This window comes from Zerene cesonia, chromosome 6 (assembly GCF_012273895.1).
Source record: "Zerene cesonia ecotype Mississippi chromosome 6, Zerene_cesonia_1.1, whole genome shotgun sequence".
Taxonomy (NCBI): domain Eukaryota; kingdom Metazoa; phylum Arthropoda; class Insecta; order Lepidoptera; family Pieridae; genus Zerene; species Zerene cesonia.
In genome coordinates, this window is record NC_052107.1 from 2,614,947 (window position 1) to 2,633,578 (window position 18,632).

The 18,632-nt window shown below is 30.9% G+C and overlaps 4 protein-coding genes across 4 annotated transcripts; 1 reads left to right on the top strand and 3 right to left on the bottom strand.

Moving 5' to 3' along the window:
• Positions 1 to 366: 366 nt before the first annotated feature.
• On the bottom strand, positions 367 to 3,997 carry LOC119840527 (UPF0415 protein C7orf25 homolog). Its single transcript, XM_038367193.1, has 8 exons — positions 3,634 to 3,997; positions 3,377 to 3,560; positions 3,156 to 3,292; positions 2,706 to 2,857; positions 2,121 to 2,341; positions 1,653 to 1,787; positions 948 to 1,090; positions 367 to 628 (listed from the first exon to the last, which is right to left on the bottom strand). Exons 1-8 carry the CDS (start codon positions 3,784 to 3,786, stop codon positions 548 to 550), a joined length of 1,206 nt encoding a protein of 401 aa, XP_038223121.1. The 5' UTR covers positions 3,787 to 3,997; the 3' UTR covers positions 367 to 547.
• Positions 3,998 to 4,944: 947 nt separating this feature from the next.
• On the bottom strand, positions 4,945 to 10,036 carry LOC119840458. Its single transcript, XM_038367083.1, has 2 exons — positions 9,852 to 10,036; positions 4,945 to 9,537 (listed from the first exon to the last, which is right to left on the bottom strand). The coding sequence occupies exons 1-2, from the start codon at positions 9,852 to 9,854 to the stop codon at positions 6,139 to 6,141; spliced, it is 3,402 nt and encodes a 1,133-aa protein (XP_038223011.1). The 5' UTR covers positions 9,855 to 10,036; the 3' UTR covers positions 4,945 to 6,138.
• Positions 10,037 to 11,374: 1,338 nt separating this feature from the next.
• On the top strand, positions 11,375 to 15,665 carry LOC119840362 (proliferation-associated protein 2G4). The gene is made up of 8 exons (XM_038366947.1): positions 11,375 to 11,535; positions 11,727 to 11,961; positions 12,033 to 12,186; positions 12,422 to 12,643; positions 13,043 to 13,135; positions 13,654 to 13,767; positions 14,316 to 14,462; positions 14,870 to 15,665. Exons 1-8 carry the CDS (start codon positions 11,451 to 11,453, stop codon positions 14,957 to 14,959), a joined length of 1,140 nt encoding a protein of 379 aa, XP_038222875.1. The 5' UTR covers positions 11,375 to 11,450; the 3' UTR covers positions 14,960 to 15,665.
• Positions 15,666 to 17,024: 1,359 nt separating this feature from the next.
• LOC119840405 (MICOS complex subunit MIC13 homolog QIL1-like) lies at positions 17,025 to 17,817 on the bottom strand. The gene is made up of 3 exons (XM_038367003.1): positions 17,656 to 17,817; positions 17,419 to 17,575; positions 17,025 to 17,278 (listed from the first exon to the last, which is right to left on the bottom strand). Exons 1-3 carry the CDS (start codon positions 17,661 to 17,663, stop codon positions 17,075 to 17,077), a joined length of 369 nt encoding a protein of 122 aa, XP_038222931.1. The 5' UTR covers positions 17,664 to 17,817; the 3' UTR covers positions 17,025 to 17,074.
• Positions 17,818 to 18,632: the final 815 nt, after the last annotated feature.

Genomic DNA, 18,632 nt, shown 5'->3' on the forward strand with positions numbered 1-18,632 from the left:
CCTTAGTCATATGAATGCGATATCACGTGATGGCCGAGAGAGTAGAGACCCACTTTTTAAAATCTTGAAGACAATTGAAACATTTATATAGTGTATTATACGAAATAGTTGCTTTATACCAAGTGCTGTTTCAGCAAGGAATAGGAAGACTATTTCGATTGAAGTTTTAGGAAATAAAGTAAGTGTGTTCTTTTTTGATACTCATCCTTGTCACAGTTGAGCAAAACGTAAGCAAAACGGGGCGCAGAGGCGGTGGGACTTAAAAAAAAAACAATTTTAATATGTAATAATTAACGTAATAAATGCCATTTTGTTGAATCCATACAGAAATAAAACTCAATTAGGTTTCATTTTGTATATATATAACCCTTTAGTTTGCTGAAAATATATATTCGAATTTCTTAACGGGGTTTAGAATAAAGTTTTTAGTATACATTATGTTTTTTAAAATGAGAAATGTTCCATTTGAAAAAAAAAATTGTCACACGACGGGATTCGAATCTGCGTCATGTTGCCAAACCATAGCGAAGCCTAGACGAGAAAAGCATCATAAAATTTTTGTTGCACTAGCTTCTTTGCCTTCTGTTAAAGCTCTTGATTCATGAATGAAAGCAGCATAATTTACACCCTGTAAAATAACAGAATACATATAAATAAAAAAAATCTTAGTGAAATCTATTGAACTAATAAAAAAATATGCCTGGGGTGATGCATAGGACATTTTTATCTGAATTGAAATCATATTTTATTGACATATTTAGGAAATAAAATGGTAAATATGAACCAAAGTTCATAAAATTAAAAATTAATATTTATCATTTATGTGTACTAATAACCAACTTAACTAGATTCACACAGAATAATGAAGAAGTATCACAAAGAGATAATTATTATTAGAGTAAGAACACCATTAGTGTTTAGATGCTGATGAAGTAAGAACCACACACCTGTTGCATTGCCGCTCTGACAAAACCTTCATTTGCAGAAACTGTTATAGCCTTAATTCTATGCCCAAAATTGAAAACTGTTTTGGATCTGAGCCGTACATTGCCCCTGACTTTCAAATTTTGTCTGGGATAATCATCCTGACCTAGAATATTAACAATTGATAAATTCATTATAACTTGAACCCATTATAAAATATGAAGAATTCAAATCAATTGCACTTGGCATTCATAAATTATATTGTTTGTCTCTTTAGCGCTCTTTTATCAAACAACTTGCAACTCAATTTTTTTTTAAACACTTATTTTCGGCAGCATAGAAAATATCGCTTCTTCAATTTTTGATTGCCTTCATTTGCAAAAATGCTGCCACGGTACCAGTGGCAACATTTTTGCCACGGTATCAGTGGCAACATTTTCATGAATCAGGTTTGAATCCCGCCTTGCAGTCGATTTTTACACGCTTTTTATTAGCTTCACCTGTATGTTTGTAACCGACTTCTTTGGGCGCGATTTTGACTCAAACTTTGTAGATTTATTGAGGACCGATGACAATACACTAATTTGATAAAATTATTCCATTTTTCAATTTGCAAAATATGATTTTTGTTAAAGCGTGTTTTTTAGGTTTTTTAAACTATTATTTATTTTCTATTCTTCTACTCTAAAAATTAAAATGATGCATAAAAAACCATTAAATTAACGTACCGCCATAATCGTCCTCATAAATAGTTAATTTTTCACGTAATTCCATAGTTCGTTTCTTCTCCATTGGACCACCCAATATTTCTACAATCTTTTGAAAGTTATCCCACGCAGTTCTACAACATACCAAAGTTTTACCTGCAAAATTGCAAACTGAAATATTACAAGACAAAATAAATAATAATTTAATTAATTTTCGCATGTTTCCACTGTTCTTTTTATACGAATATTCGTTTTGAACATCACTGAAAATGTATTTTTATTAACAAGCGATGATGATTTCCAATAGTAGTGCACATGGTTACACCCTTCTACAGATATGACTATAGACTAAACTGTAAACACTGCTGTATCCATTATACAATGAGGTAAACGAATAAATATAATAAAATCAGTTTGTAAGTAGCAAATAAAATGTGTAGTCACTCAATTAGTGCTTAATTTAAAATGCGATCACTACATGCATTATACCTTCAAATAATTTATCTAATATAGGTTTTACAGGTCTCTCCGTGTCCCAAGCCGCTTGCTGAGTTAAAACTTCTTGTTTAAACACATAGTTGCTATGTCCATTTGTCATGTTGCTTACGTATGCCATCATCGCTGTTACATCCAGATTGAGAGTATTTATACTAAAATGCTCATCTATGGTTGATACATTGCACAAGGACTGGTCCTCATCTGATCTAGATCTGAGAGATATTATTTTTGTTTAACGATACTACTGTTTCTGTTATTAATTACTAACATTTGCCCGTGACTTCACACACATTACATTTGGAGTACTTTAATAGATGTGATGTGTATCTAGACATATAAACCTTCCTCTTGAACCACTTTATCTATTAAAAACCTCCCCATCAAAATCCGTATTTTTAAAGACTTAAACATACATATTAGGACATAGAGACAGAGAAAGTGACTTTGTTTAATACTATGCAATTATTCAAAAAAACTTAAAATTAAGAAATATATAATATACTATAGGAAGTAAAATGACAAATACAAATTTTGTATGATAATAAATAAAATAAAAAGTTCATCAGCCAAGAATACCTCTTATCAAACCCATCATCACTCAAATCACAATATTCATCAGAATCAGTTTGTTTTGAATTTGGTAGCACTTCTCCATTTACAATTACACCTAATGCTCTTAATTTATTTGCCAGATTTTCTTCTATTCCACTCACAAACTCAAATATAACCTTAAAGAACATAATAGATTATAAACATTAATATAAAAAACTCAAGTTTATATATTAAATATAATTCAACATAATTACATACTTGTAACTAGTATTATTAATTTGATGTGTATACATTATATTGTTAAATTAATAAATAATATCATATTGTTCTTTTGTTTATATGCATTGATATCAAGCTGTTTTTTTTTTTGTGGTTTGTTATTAACATTTACATGTATCTCTGTAGAGATACAAAACCGAGAATGTAAAAATTTATGTAATACATCTAATGCAGTAAATTTATATACTATCTCACCTTAGGTGGTTTATACATACAGGGATATAACTGAGCACATTCTTTATAGTCTTCTGCTTGATCTAAAATTGATCTGGCACCATATGAAGAATTTCCCATACTTAATGCAGATAAAGATTTTGGGTTTCTTGCAATCACTACAAATATACGTTTAATGAAATTCATTTCCAATTATATTTCAAAGAATTCAAAAAAGATATATATTTGAATTTCTGGTGTACCTTTTGTCCAAACTTTTCCTGCATCACTTATAATATCTATAACAAGTTTGCTCTCAGCATCAATATGGAATATCTTACAAATGGATACAACGCCTGGGCGAAGAGCACATTCAACCAATGCTCCTAGGTGTCTCAAATTTGAACATGACAATTGCTCAACTTTAATTTTTTTAGATTTTCTTAACTATAAATAAGCAAATTATGCGTAATATAGCTTCATTTCCTAAATATCTCAAAACTATCTGAATGTAACTCACCCTTGATAAAAAATCTATTTCTTGCCGAATTTTTCTTTGAAGTTTTGCAACCCCGTCTAAGTTTTGTATTACTTGTAATCTTTCAATTAATAGATCCCCATAATTTATTTTATCATCAAGCATTGAAAGCAATTCCTCAGTTGTATTACTCATATTTTAACGATTACAGAAATTATTTCTAATAATGAAGATAAATATTTAAAAAATCACCTAATTCACATAATTGCACTATAAATTAACCACACAATTTGGCAATATTTATTTTTTATTCTAGGCACAGACTAAGAACTAGTTACTCAGTATATAAGTGTATAATCTATGACTAGTTACTGTGTAACTTTCAATATCTATATAACTATATATTATACAGTGTAAAAAATTAAGTTGACCTTGAAATTCGAAATTTAAAAATCTAATGTGTGTTGTGACCTCAGATAATTTAATACTATACTAGTAGTTGCGACTCTTTCGTTCTGCTTGTGACATTTGCGCTATTGAATAGGCCAAAGAGTAGGATAATGTTATGGAATAGGCTACCGTATAATATTATTTAATATAATTATTGTTAAGTAGGGGCCGCTAGGAGTATATGTGTTCTGTGGGCAGGGGCTACAGACTAAGATAGAATAGGGGCCAGGTTTAGAGTATACATCAAAGAGTAGTATAATAGTAGTACTACCTGTATTATTATACTACTCTTTGAGTAGTACGTATACATAAGCAAGTTATAGAGCACGGGTACCCACATAAATGTATAATCTATCGACCGCGGGTGTCACCTCTCTCTTTTGTGCCAATCGTAAGCACAGATTAAGAATTATTCATTGTTACTTACACCGCAAGCGTTCAGTTGTAGGTTAGTTATCTGTGGTTAAGAGCTTGGATAGTGACGTTCCATGCATATTACAGAAAAAAAATCAATAGTTGATTATGATATTTTGGTAACGTGTGGATTATTCCAGTTTAGTAATAAATATAAAAAAAATCCTACTAATATTATAAAAGCGAAATTTTGATGTGGATGGATGTCTCTTTCGCGCAAAAACAACTATCTGTATGAAATTTGGTATAGATAGATTAGTGTGGATTAGCATATAGGCCAGTTTTCCACGGGTATAACGCGAGTGACGCCGCGGGTTACATCTAGTTTCAAAATAATTTATTGAAAAAAAAAAAACAGATATCATTTTAAACTTACTAAGTTTAAAGTGATAGTGTTTGCCTCTTTCCCTTAAAAATTGGGTTATTGTCTTTAATTTTTAGTTTTATAGCATTGAAATGCTTTTATAAATGAGAAATTTTTTCTATTCTTTCAAAAAAAAAGATTTCTCAAGGGTTATTTAAAACTTGCCGTTTCGTTGTCATAATATTACATTTGCCTATTTGTATGTATGTATGCGTAGCTGCACCGCAGCGGAATTGAGAGTCACGACGCAACAAAATATTATTTATATGAAATTGTATGAGACAACATGCACTAAGCCGCAGCGGAACTACACTGCAGCAGAAATGCGCGGCAGTCGGCAGAGTTGATCAATCCCCAAAACTGTCGCGACCTGTCGTGACGTGTAGTTCCCCTGCCGCGGAGTACGGTTCCACAAATTTTTCATAGTCAGTCAAGCAAGATTCTTGGACGCGCGATAATCTTTATTCCAAAATGCCGATAAACGAAGAAAAACTAATTGTACTTGTAAGTCATTATCCGGAGATATATGACCTCCAGCATGAAAATTACATGAACACTTACAGAAAAACATACAACTTTGGAGAGAAACAGCTAAAAAAATTTGTCGCAAAGCTGTGCTTTTAGTTTATACTTAGTGATACGCGCTCTGTAGCTCGTTTATGTTTACTCTAACTTCATATGCAAGTATTACACTTATTCCAAGGGGCCAGGCCTGGCCACTTTATAAGCGTAGACACTTTGAGCAGATTCACCTACTGCAGGTTTACACCTTGTTTGAGTTTGTTTGATCTCATAAATTTATGTTAACGTTTGTGTATAAGTTGTGGTCATATATAACTGGTTCTGCATACGCCAACTTATATTTATAAATGACTAGCTTTCCGTCCGCGGCTTTGCCCGCGTAGTCGCAGGTAAGATAGACCCGGGGTTTTCATCGCCTGTTCCCGTTCCCGTGGGATTTCCGGTATAAAAATGGTTTTTATTCCTATGTCCGTCCTTCGGTTCTAAGCTACCTCTGAACAAATTTTCAGCGAAATCAGTTAATCCGTTCTTAAGTTATAAATAGTGTAACTAACACCACTTTCCTTTATATATATATAGATGTATAGCTAAGTATACATGTACGTATGTATGACTTTACATGTAAGACCTTTTGTGATCCATAAAATAAAAAATATTAATAGTTTAATAGTTTTTTATACCACGGATTTTGCATAAAAAATTGTATCCTCCACACATGCACATGATCTCAAAATATTATTCTCAGAGTCCAGAGAAACGTTACAAGGCTTCACATTGTTTGTATTTCATTTTATTGTCTAAACTCTGAGAAAATGATTGTGTAAATGCATTCTTACAGTTTCTAATGGATGATCTTTGAGTTTTAGTAGTATACAACTGCGTAAATTATATTGGTCTACGTTAAACACTTCCCTTGGCAGCAATTCCACTACCATTTTATACCCTTCCACTGAAGGATTACACGTCATAATTCCTTGTAATATATGCATTTTTTCATTTCCGCAAAACTCCAGTTTATAGATTATATGATCCAATGCTTGGGAAAAAGTCGAGTAAATTGCAGTCGAATATTTCTTTATATCTTCGTTTAGTTGCTCAACACAAACTTTTCCGAAACTTTCACAAACTATTGTAGAAAGTTCGTGTTTATTTTCATACAAGCGTAGACAAGTATTTGCAACTTTTAAATAGCAAACAGCGAATTTTGTATATCTCAGAAGAAAGTAATTTTCGTCATAGGGAATGCCATTTTCCATCCTTGATTGAATATCGGAAAACATTGTAATAGGTAGAACTATTTTTTTATTAAATTGATACGTTCCAATAAAATTATATAGTCTTTCCATAATGAACAAAAAGTTTTTCTTAGCTGGTGACTCAGTTTGCCATATATCTGTACATAATACATAATCTAAGAGTGGTACCAAAATAGCGTTATACCTCTCCATTTGGGTTTTCTCGTCTTTGACATCCATCAAGTAATCAGGTAGCCAATAGGCATAACAATGTTTTGTTAACAAGTTTTTTATATCTGCATCCATTTTCTTTAAAACATAATCTATATCTAAAATCCAATTTATACTAGAATCAGAAATAGACAGGCCATTATCAAAATTTTTATAATAGTTACCATTTGGTAAATTTTTTAGAAATACTGCCACTCTCTTATAATAATGTGGCAGTACTATTATCGGACATTTTTTTATGTTACATAATGTTCCATATATAGATTTATGTTCATTTAATCCTAAATCACCAATAAAGCTGTCCAAAAGCTCCCATATATCATTAGTTTCTTTATCTTTGTTTGATGAAGATAACATAGAAAAAGTTAATTTGAATAATAAACTTCGCAAGGAACGGTTTTTAGTAACTAACCAAGCCTCATGAAATAATTTCACTATTTCATTGTGCTTAAGTTTTGTGAAGGCTAACTTTAAAGCAACTTTTCGCAACGGATTATACATTTCATAAAGTCGGTAAACGTATGGACGAGCTTCAAGAGAGTTATAGTTGGAGAGCAAACAATTTAAAGCTACAGAAACATATGAAACATTCACATTGTTTATGTTCGATGACAAGATTTCTATTGAAGGTGTTGGTCGAGCCTTATGTAAATGATTTACTATGCTTTTTTGTAGACTACTGTTTTTTCTACAATCAGTAACTAAATATTTCTGTAACAATTTCTCAGTTTCATTTTGTGATAAAAGAGTCATAATGTTTCCTATTGTATCAGCATTGTCACAAGAACATTCAGTTAAAATTTTAAAATATGTATCCTTAAATATTATAGCAAGTGAGTCATGCCAAAAAACTCGAAGCTTTTGAAAAAATCTTCTTTTAGGCAGCTTAGAGTTCCCAATTATATTCTTGACTTGTCCAAGTAGCAAGTGTGGTGCATATCTTAATGCATTTATACAATCATTTTCTGTTTCACTTATAAAAATAGAATTATTCAACATAACATAATTTTTTAAATTGAATCCAATATTATATATTTCTCTTAGGTCTTCAGTTCTCGATTGACTCACAAGATAAACTATGATATCATTCATTTCTTTGGAGGCAGTTGGAAAATCATCTAGACGTTTCTTATAGTGATGGCTCATGTCTGATAAATTTTTAAAGCATTCCAAAATTGCTAAAAAATCCTTTTCCTCTACAATGTTATATTGCTGTAGTTTTTTGCTATTGAATTTAATTAAAAATTCTAATAAACTTGTTTTTTCTTCTTCGCTTAACTTTTTGTGAATATTTTTAAAAGTTTTAAATCTAAACTTGGATATTATTACATCAGGCACTTTATAACCGTTAATAATGTTATATAGAAGAATGCAATCCACACATTCATCAACCTTGTTCTTACAAAACTGATTGTAAATTCCCATGCTATAAAATACATTATTCAGAAGATTCCAGGTAGTATTTTCAAAATGATATGTGTCTACTTTAGATAGAAAATGTTTGACGAATTTCGACTTGTATTTGAAAGCTTCATTTATGTGATGTATATTATAATATTGAAGTATTTCTTGCAAATGCATTTCACAGCCACGTGCACAAGACAAAAGCAAACAAAGCATGTTACACTTTTTTAGAGGGTTTGATGCAGTTCCTATTAATTTTTTTAAGCCAATAAATGCTAAGTCAAAAGGCATAAGCTCGTACCAGAGGTATTCATTATTCATATTTGTTAAACAGCGGATCATAGTATTATTATACAGATCATTTTCCACTGTAAACTTTATTTCAGTTTTTTCCAAAAATACAGTTTTTACAAAATCAATCCTATCTTTTTCTGGTAAACGTTTAATAAAACATTTTAGTTTATCATATTTGTATAAAGGCTTATAGTATGGGTTTTGACTATTTTTCTCTAGAAAGGCTTGAATATGTTTTGATGAAATATGTTTTGCAACAGTTGCAATATGCACTTTACTAATGAATTTTGCAATATTATTTACAATTTCATCAGGGCAATTTTTCATTATTTTCTTTGTTTTATTGGCTGAAAGTTTTGGTATTTCATATTCTTGCATAATATTCAGAAATTTCATATACATGGTGTGATCATTTCTTAATATTTCCTGTGCCTCTTTCATTTCATCATAATGATTCATATTAAATATATCTTTACAATATTCTAATATATAATTTGACTTTTTACACAGACGTTTTGTGACAGTCAAAGGTACAATCTTACCATGCTGCTTTAGTACTTTTTGTATTAATGTTGGTGACGCATAGTACAGCCATTTAAATGCTCTTTTAAGATCTGTATCTTGTAAGTAAGTGTAAAACATATCAACTCTTTCCTCATCTCGGAGATGTAATCGAATATACAGCATAAGTTTATGGTATGCTTTTGTACTCATGCAGGGAAGCAACTCATCATGTATATAAGTTGGATTGATGATGTGAGCATATTGTGGTTCTATTATTAGCCATTTCACCTGCTTTATGCTTCTCGTTACATATAACATATCTTTACATTTAAATACCTCAAGGATATATTCAACATCTTTTTGCCGGCAAGCAATATCTATTTTTAATAAGTTTTCTATGTCACTATCATTAAAATTAATAGCATTTGGTTTTTCATTTGGATTACGAGATATTAAATCATTTAGCTTTTTGTTATAATTTCTGTGTTTTTTTCCCAGAGTTTCATTTTCTAAACTGAAAGGTGCCATCTGAAATAACACAATTGTTTTATAAAGGGATGCTTATGATTCTATATTAACTTTTATTGGTATTGAATGAAACAGGGTCTTACTTGGCTATGTAAGAGATATTCCAATTATAGCTTCTTTATCACAATAAAAATACAGTACTTAGTCTTTAATGAAATGAAATTTTATTGCATTTCAATACTAAATTCTCACAAGGGAATTAAATTTGCCACTTATTAAATATTATGCAATATTGCAAAATAAAAAAAATAAATAATCATCAGTGATTCTTCAAAAACTTTCTATTATCTTAATTGCAAAATATAATTACTTACCATTCAATTTGTATAATTTTTAGTTACTTTTTAAAACAACTCTGTGCATAACTCACTTCTTAGTAAATACTAAATATGGTGAAATTTTCAAAGAGAATGGGAATTTCTGAGACTTTTATATGTTTTTCCTTAGAGTGACAAATAGTAAACACATTGACTTAATTGACAAGAAGAATCAACTATTTGCCAGTGTCAACTGTCAAGTACACAAGACTAAAAACTTAATAAATAAAAACCACCACAGATGACTGTGCACTAGTCAGATCAACTCATTCTACCTACAATATATTTAGAATTTATTAAAATATCCCTTAAAAATATTGGAATATTTATAACAGTCAAGTATAAATTTTTAAATAAGTCAACTTTTATGTAAATAAATGAAATTACATATTCCTAAATGTGTTTCTAATTAGGCTTCATATTGATTCGGTCAGTTAGAAACCATCCTGACTTCTAAATTTAGGATGCTAACTCGCTGAATGCGATTATACTTCTCTAAATTCAGTGACGCTAAATTTAGTATAGTTTAAAGTTCTTTTAGATAATTATCGTACCTAATCAAGGGTTCTAATGGTACTCTTTGAATTATCACCACAAAGAAAGAAAGAAGCATACAGAAGCTTACAGAACGTATTTGCATATCGGAAGTTTATTTCGTATACGTTTACACATCATGAAACTTTCTCATTAAAAATACGAAACTTAGATTCAGTCACTGAACTCGTTGATTCATTTTTAATAGTTTGGATTATAATTGATAATATTTATAATCCAATAATTTCTGTTTAAAAGTGAGATTTGAATGAAAAACATTATTCTCAATCGTACCATTTGGATGCATAAAATAAGGTATATAAACATTTCTGTAATTTCAAATCAAATTATCCTTGCATTGTATGGTTCCATACTTTGACCCAAGCTTCATATAAGATATTATTATATATTCTACATATCCTGATCAATGAAAATCAGTAAGTACTTAAATAAATGTTCTTTTGTTCTTTTTTGAGATGGAATAAGTAAAAATTCTCTTGTTGTAATTACAACTTATCTATAAGTTCGTTTGAAAGCACTAATCTCAGGAACTACTGGTCCGATTTGAAATAATCTTTCAGTGTTAGATAGCACATTTTTTTGAGGAAGGTTATAAGCTATATATGTACCACGGGCGAAGCCGGGGCGGACCGCTACTTAAAATTAAAGTTGTCCAATTTCCATAGTTCATTCAAAATGCATATTCCAATAAATTGTTGCAAATTTGTAAATTTGTGATGATATTCATAATCATGCAAATAATTATTTTTTTATATAAATCCGATTCAATTAAAAAGTTTCAAATTTCAAAATTTAGCTGGATTACTGCTAACTATAATAAATAAAATATATTAAGTATCTATAAAGACAGATAACATAATACTATAAAGTTTATACGTTAATATACTGACTGAACATTGTGGAATACTTCAAGACCCAAGTTATGGCGGAAAATTTGATGGTGCCATTTCCTTTCGACGTCATGATCACGTGGTTGACATATATTCCACCAATCAACGACCAACGTCCAAATAAGACATAACCAAACTACAATTTTGAGAAATGGCCGACGATAAAGAAGTTGAGAAAACGATCGCCGAAGACTTGGTCGTGACCAAGTACAAGTTAGCTGGACAAATTGTAAACCGTAAGTTTGTGAAAAATTATACGTGTGATATTACTAGTTAGATTTTTCAAAATGTCCAAAATAACAATTATTTAAATGGACGCGTGTCATCACCATGTGGACAATGTGGTACCGCATACTTTATTTTCTTACAACTCTTTTCATCAAGCGTGTTATTCAATCATAAAGTCGGTATAAAATTCTTGTTTCAGGCGTCCTAGAACAAGTAATTGCAAAATGCGTACCTGACGCTAGCGTTCGAGATATTTGCGAATACGGCGACAAATTATTATTAGATGAGACATCTAAAGTATTCAAAAAGGAAAAAGATTCCAAGAAGGGCATTGCATTTTCGACTTGTGTCTCAGTAAACAACTGTATATGTCACTTTTCGCCTATTCCTAGCGAAACTGACTATATACTTAAACAGGGAGACCTTGCGAAAATGTAAGTACCACTCCTTAAAACAACTTTTAAGATTTTGTCGAATACTATAGTAATTACCGTTGATATTTTAGAGATCTTGGTGCACACATAGATGGCTTTATCGCCGTGGTGGCACATACAGTGTTTATTGGTGATGGAGAAATCACAGGGCGTGTGGCAGATGTATTACTTGCAGCCCATCAAGCAAGCGAAGCCGCCTTGAGGTTATTAAGACCAGGAAATGAGGTGTGTTGATATTTATGTGTATCAAATAATTGTTGTAAATACTGATGTTTTATTGAAAGCATTACATATGGCTTAAACTTGACCTGCATAATAAACTTTGTTATTTGTATATTGCCATATTGATAAAGCTACATATCTTCTCTTTTATCAAGTTACTCTCATCATACTATTATTTCTATAATTAAGGAAACTTTTCTTATTTGTATTAATACTAATTATAATGATTGTTTTGCAGAACTATGCAATTACAGATGTTGTTCAAAAGATTAGTGCAGAATATGGCTGCAAACCCATTGAAGGTATGCTTTCCCACCAACTTAAACACTTCCGTATTGATGGAGAAAAAAGTATCATTCAGAATCCGACTGAGGCACAAAGGAAAGAGCATGAAAAGGCAACCTTTGAAACATATGAGGTATATGCCATGGACGTCTTAGTGTCTACCGGAGAAGGAGTGGTAAGATACTTTCTAGTTCTGTTCAACATATTGATAATTTTTTTTGATAAGAACTAATTTATTGTTGCATCTAGCATTTCAATAAAAGTTCAACTGTAACTACTTTTTTAAGGAAAAATAATTTAAAAAAGTCTAGTTTTGCCCTGAATTCTTTCCAGGTTAGTTTTGTAACAAGTCTGGCAGTACTCAGGGAATATTAATAAGTATGAACTCTTAACTAAAATGTTCTTTGCATTTTAATGTTAAAAAAATACTGACAATATGTTGTAACATCCTCATTACCAGAACCTAATATTCCTCTGCTTGCTTATCATTATATCTCATACTGTATCACTGTATAAATAAGTACATAATGTTACACTTTGAATGACTATCTACATTAAGTTTTAATATTCATAGGGCCGTGAGATGGACACCAGATGTACAATTTATAAGAAAACAGATGAAATCTATCAGCTTAAGCTTAAGGCTTCAAGAATGTTCTACAGTGAGGTATGTTTATTGTGTCTTATCATTTCTTTTTAACCCCAGAAACATATCAGCTATGTCATTCTTATGATATTGGTTTTCTTTTTGGGGTATAACAATGTGATGTGTTTGAACCACTTTGCATTTAGAGGGCAATTTGGTATAGAACATTACCACATTTTTTATGTTCAATATTTGGTTTTAATTAAAAATATAATTTAAATTGAATTGGCTGCAATTATAAATCATACAACTAACTATAAAATATTTAAAAAAATTTTTACTTTTAAATGAAATGCTTTTCAATTTATAATTACTTATGAAAAGTATAAAGTTGGTTTAATTTGATATAGCAGTAAAACAAAACTTTGGTTGTATTGCTTTCTTTGTTTTCTGAATCAACAGAAACTAATTTCCATATATCTTGATGATTTAAAAGATTTAAAAACGAGTTGTTCCAACATTAAAAACTTTATTTTTGTTTGAAAATGAAAATATGTTTACTTTAAGATAAAGATGATAATGACAAATTATTAAAACAGGTTCGTAACAAACATGGATCAATGCCATTCAATCTGAGAAGCTTTGATAAAGAAACGAGTGCAAGACTGGGTCTTGTTGAGTGTGTTAACCACAAGCTGATCGAACCTTTCCAAGTATGTATTTGGAGATCGAAAGTTCTATGTTACATTTTTTTTATTTTAATGTCTTAATAATATAAAACCACAGAGTTTGTTTGATTGACGGCCCTTATCTCTAAAACATATAAATTAATTTCAAAATTTATTTCAGCATTAGCCTGGCCGACTAATATATATGATTTTGGGACATTAAAGTATCTCTCTTTATTTAATACTAACACGCAGCCTGGATAATCTAGAGCTCATTCAAATAAAAACTGTACATGTCCTTTTTTTGGGTCCCAAACTAACTCTGTACCATATTTCAAAATAAGAGAAAGGTAGACTGAGTTATATTCCCATTTAAAATTGGTAGCGGTTCTCCTTTCTCCACATTTATATATGTGTAACTATTTTCATATTGGTATTGGTTCTCGTTTGTCAATATTTTTATGAAATGAATGAAATATTTTTTTATTAATCCTTATAGATGCAAGTAATCTTATAATACAGTATGATTGCAATGTTCAAATGTCAATAACTTATTGTAATATAGAAACTTATTGTAACATTCACAAATGCAGGTTTTGTATGAACGGCCGGGAGAATTGGTGGCACAGTTCAAATTTACTGTCCTACTCCTGCCCAGTGGAACACATCGTATTACTGGTTTGCCTTTCGATAAGAATATGTGCAAAACTGAGCGCACTATCAAGGACCCTGAACTTAATGTAAGTACAAAGTATTCATCAAATAATTTTATATTTATATTTTTTTATAAATCATCTTTAAGATTGTTGTTATGATTTTTTTTATAAGAGCATAGTTTAATGTTTTAATTATACATTAATTTAATAAAATTTATGTGTTGAGTCAAACACTTCCCTGATATCTTTCAAAGCATTCTTTGTCAATGGAATGTTTTGGTACAAGCTCAGGGTAAATAAATGTAATCTTTTTGAGCTGATTTGTATTTTTAAAAACACTTCAGTTTGAACCATTACTACATTTATATCACAAAAAAAATAATAGTATGATAAAAAAAAAATATTCGATCAAGTACTAAACTATGTATTTGACAATAATTAAATACTTTTTGTTTTACTGTTATACCTTTTTCAAATAATGTTTTGTATAGGCCCTCCTCAACTCCTCTGCAAAATCAAACAAGAAGAAGAAAAAGAAAGTCGGAGCAGAAGAAGCAATGGAAGTTGAAATAGCTGCCTAACAATTGGCTAGCCACTGCCCTGTGGATTTTGCAATACAAAGCTTTTAAAACAGACTATAACTGGACACAATAGTGAAAATTTTATTAAAGATATGCCCTAGCTTTAGCTAAACTGACAATTCTCACAGCCTTTTGAACCAAGTTTTTAATTATTACACAGTTTTTTTTTCTATACTATATAAGTATTGTTAGGTGTGTCTGTTTTTACAAAATTAAATCAATTGTCCTTTTTTTCAACTTCAACAGACATATCTTTAAAATTTTGAATGTTCACTTTAGGTGTCCTGTCATCTGCATTCCCTGTTATTCAAATTTATAACTGTAAATAATTGACCCATGTTACATGCTAAAAATCGTCTCACATTGTTTTCGGGCACAAAATTTTATGTATCTGGTGAATGATTGTGAAATGGATAAGGTAAAATAATTGAATAATTCTGCACGATGAATTTATAAATACCACACAACCTACTACAGTACTGATTTCATTCAACATCTTAGTTTAGTTTTCCTTGTGTCATTTTCCTAACATTACATTTTTGTTAGCTCCATAAGTATTGAATGTTGCAGATTGTGCATATCTATAAATCATCAAAATTTAAGTTCAAATATTTATGGAACAAACTAATTCCTCTTAATTGTAAATCCTGTGACATTTGAGAAACTATTAAATCAGAACTGCCACAACTGTGGACTGTTTTTGTAATTGTTTATTGTTTTATTTAAAGCCTTTTCCACTGACTACTTCATTCATTTATTGTACATAATAGGCATTTTGGGGGAGGCCTATGTCTAAAAGTGGACGTCCTAAAAGGCTGCAACGACATAATAGACATTACCTATGTCAATGTCCACCTCTAGATTTAAATCTGTTCGAGATGTTTTAACAATACAAAATATTGTAGAATATTTTTGTATTTATAAAATTTGTCAAAAAGTCGATTCAAGTGCTGTGGCGTAAATAGAATGTACCTATGTATCTAAACATAAGTATTTCGCATAATTAAGTCAGAACTTCAAAAATGCTTTCACTTACTAAATTAAGAATCCATCACTAATAGATATAACTTGAATGCTTGACATTACAATTCAAAATAATATCTTTTTTTTATTCATTTCGATCACCACCGCCCATGAACAATCGCACTGCCCGCTTTTACGGTGTAAGGGATAAAGAAAGGATTGACTAGTGGAAAGATGGAATGGACTGGGAAGGTTGAGGAAACGCGCCTCCGGCCCTCCCACTCAGCGCACGAAACAAAATAGGATGCTATTATTTCACGCCGATTTTCTGCGCGTGTGTGGTACTTTCCCGATAAGAGCTTGCCCAATTCGTGCCGAAGTATGCTCAACTCCCACATTAAAATCTACGAGTCATACAATTAAGAACTATCAACTATTAGGTATTTTGCATACTTTTCCAGCCTTTAAGGTTTTACAGATAAAACGCGTTGTTAGCGCCCATCAGAGCGCAAAGCTGACGTCGCGCTATGATGAATTTTGACTTCGCGGTAATAATTAGTATATTATACATAAGCAAACTTGCTTAAGTTGGGTAAATTTAATTGCTTTGAACCACAATTTGGGGCACATTCATGTATGTTCACTGATAATACTGAATGTGAACTTTTAATACACCAAGTTAACAATTTTTTTTAATAATTGTAACATTATGGGCTCAATATGTGTTCTTTAACCTACTAATATTATAAATGCGAAAGTAACTGTCTGTCTGTCTGTTACGCTTTCACGCTTAAACCACTGAACCGATTTTGATAAAATTAGGTAGGTATGATGATAGAACTGAACTTGGGAAAGGACATAGGACACTTTCTATCGCGAAAAAAGGGTTGAAAGAGGGTATGAAAGTTTGTTATTGTCAAACCGATTTTGATGAAACTTGGTATGAAGATGGAGCTAAATGTAGGAAAGAACAAACCATACTTTTTATTGCGAAGAAAATACTCCTTACCATGTCGCGCGATATAAGCAAATTCTACACAGGCGAAAAGCTAGTAGTTTAATATTTTTCATCTCATTCCTATTCCCAAAATTATAAAATCAGTTACATTTAAATCAATTTATTAACATCAAATAAATACTACATTACTATATTTATTGTTTCGATTGTTCTTCATTAGGGCTCTTATTTTGGTCGCCTCCTTCTAATGATGTTGAAATGTATCCATATGTCTTCACAGCAGCATTAGTGGTGTGTGTTGGTAAATCCACTAAGAATCTAAATGTTGTTTTAACACCACAATTCCAATAATATTTAAATAAGTATGATATTCTGTCATTTGATGGTAAGGGTGGAAGCTGAAATTTCAAGTACTCACATTAAGCCATATATAATATTATAGCCATATAGCCATATGGGTGCTTAAATTTTTTATTAAGTAAAAGGATACAATTAAGTATAATGATAATTAAATATTTAAATAATTTAATTGTGTTACCTCATAAGGTATTTGCTTCTTTAGCTCACCAACATATGGTGAAACTCCTTCTTCTAATTCTTTGTACAGTTCAGCTGTAGTTGAACTGTCTTTCCAAACACCTTTATCCACTGTGTAGTAAACGGCTGAACCCAAAATCGCCGATTTTATACCGAACCTTAAAAGCAGTCATACAACTAAATTATCAGTATTCAAGAAAATACTTTAACTTTATAGAGGGTTTTGATTAAAACATACTTCAACATATTTTTTATACACTATCTATCTGTTGGCCAGTATTCAATAATTATGTGTATATAATTATCGGAATTATGTAATTTTAAACACTAAACACTTTTTCAGTTTTATTTAGAGAAATGACATTTTCGTTTGTAAACGTTGACATTGACATTGATATATTTTGCAGAACTATCTTTTTTCATCTGTTATCTGAGCTTGGCATTTGCCTAATGGGCAAGTTTATTACGTAGGTATCTAGTATCTACATAGGCTATACTATATAAGACTTATCAAGTCTTTTAATATCGCTTGAGTTCAATGATGATGATCTTTCTTTGAAATAAGATAGCGAGTATATATTTCCAATATAATTCGTTCACATTTATTTAATACCTAATCGAAGATATAAATGAATTGTGCATTTTTTCCTTTTGTTTACAGCTGTTTTACAAAAGCCTTCCTGTATGTAATGCTATATCCTTTTCAAACTAAATACAATCTCCCTGGCGTGTATGGGACATTTTAAAAGTATAGACATCGATCATCAGTTCTTCGAAGATGCTCGCACTGGAAATCATTAGGTCCTCATTAGAGGATGAAAGAAAGAAAAAAGGAGACTGGCTCATTTACAGAAACTGCTTTATCATACAAAATTTGGTTCTTGTCCGTAATTATTAAAGGATGAATAAGATCAGAAGGCAAGTTGAAATCTGCAGATAAGGTAAAGTAAATCCATTTGCAAGTACCATCCGCAATAGACAACCGTTGCAAGTCACACCTTTAACGTAACCGTGACTACTCTTTGGAGAATTAACATTTACCCGTATACTACTTTTTTATACTATTCTTCGGTCCTTAATCTGTGGTGTGTTGAAGGCAACTCTTTGGTTGTCATTCTGTAACTGTAAAATGGAATGAAAAAAAGCGCGGGAAACTTGAACGAGGCGGGAGCGTGTTTTTAAATTTAATTACTTATTTCAAGATATTTAATAATC

Excerpts from the sequence above, each read along its gene's own strand:
- LOC119840405 (XM_038367003.1), bottom strand. Across the intron at positions 17,279-17,418 it reads AGAAGCAAATACCTTATGAG|CTTCCACCCTTACCATCAAA; the intron begins GTAACACAATTA and ends TTGAAATTTCAG.
- LOC119840527 (XM_038367193.1), bottom strand. The coding sequence starts at position 3,786 with ATGAGTAATACAACTGAGGAATTGCTTTCAATGCTTGATGATAAAATA. Across the intron at positions 2,858-3,155 it reads GTATGTATAAACCACCTAAG|GTTATATTTGAGTTTGTGAG; the intron begins GTGAGATAGTAT and ends ATGTTCTTTAAG. Across the intron at positions 1,091-1,652 it reads TTATGAGGACGATTATGGCG|GTCAGGATGATTATCCCAGA; the intron begins GTACGTTAATTT and ends TTAATATTCTAG.
- LOC119840362 (XM_038366947.1), top strand. The coding sequence starts at position 11,451 with ATGGCCGACGATAAAGAAGTTGAGAAAACGATCGCCGAAGACTTGGTC. Across the intron at positions 11,962-12,032 it reads CAGGGAGACCTTGCGAAAAT|AGATCTTGGTGCACACATAG; the intron begins GTAAGTACCACT and ends TTGATATTTTAG. Across the intron at positions 12,187-12,421 it reads TATTAAGACCAGGAAATGAG|AACTATGCAATTACAGATGT; the intron begins GTGTGTTGATAT and ends ATTGTTTTGCAG.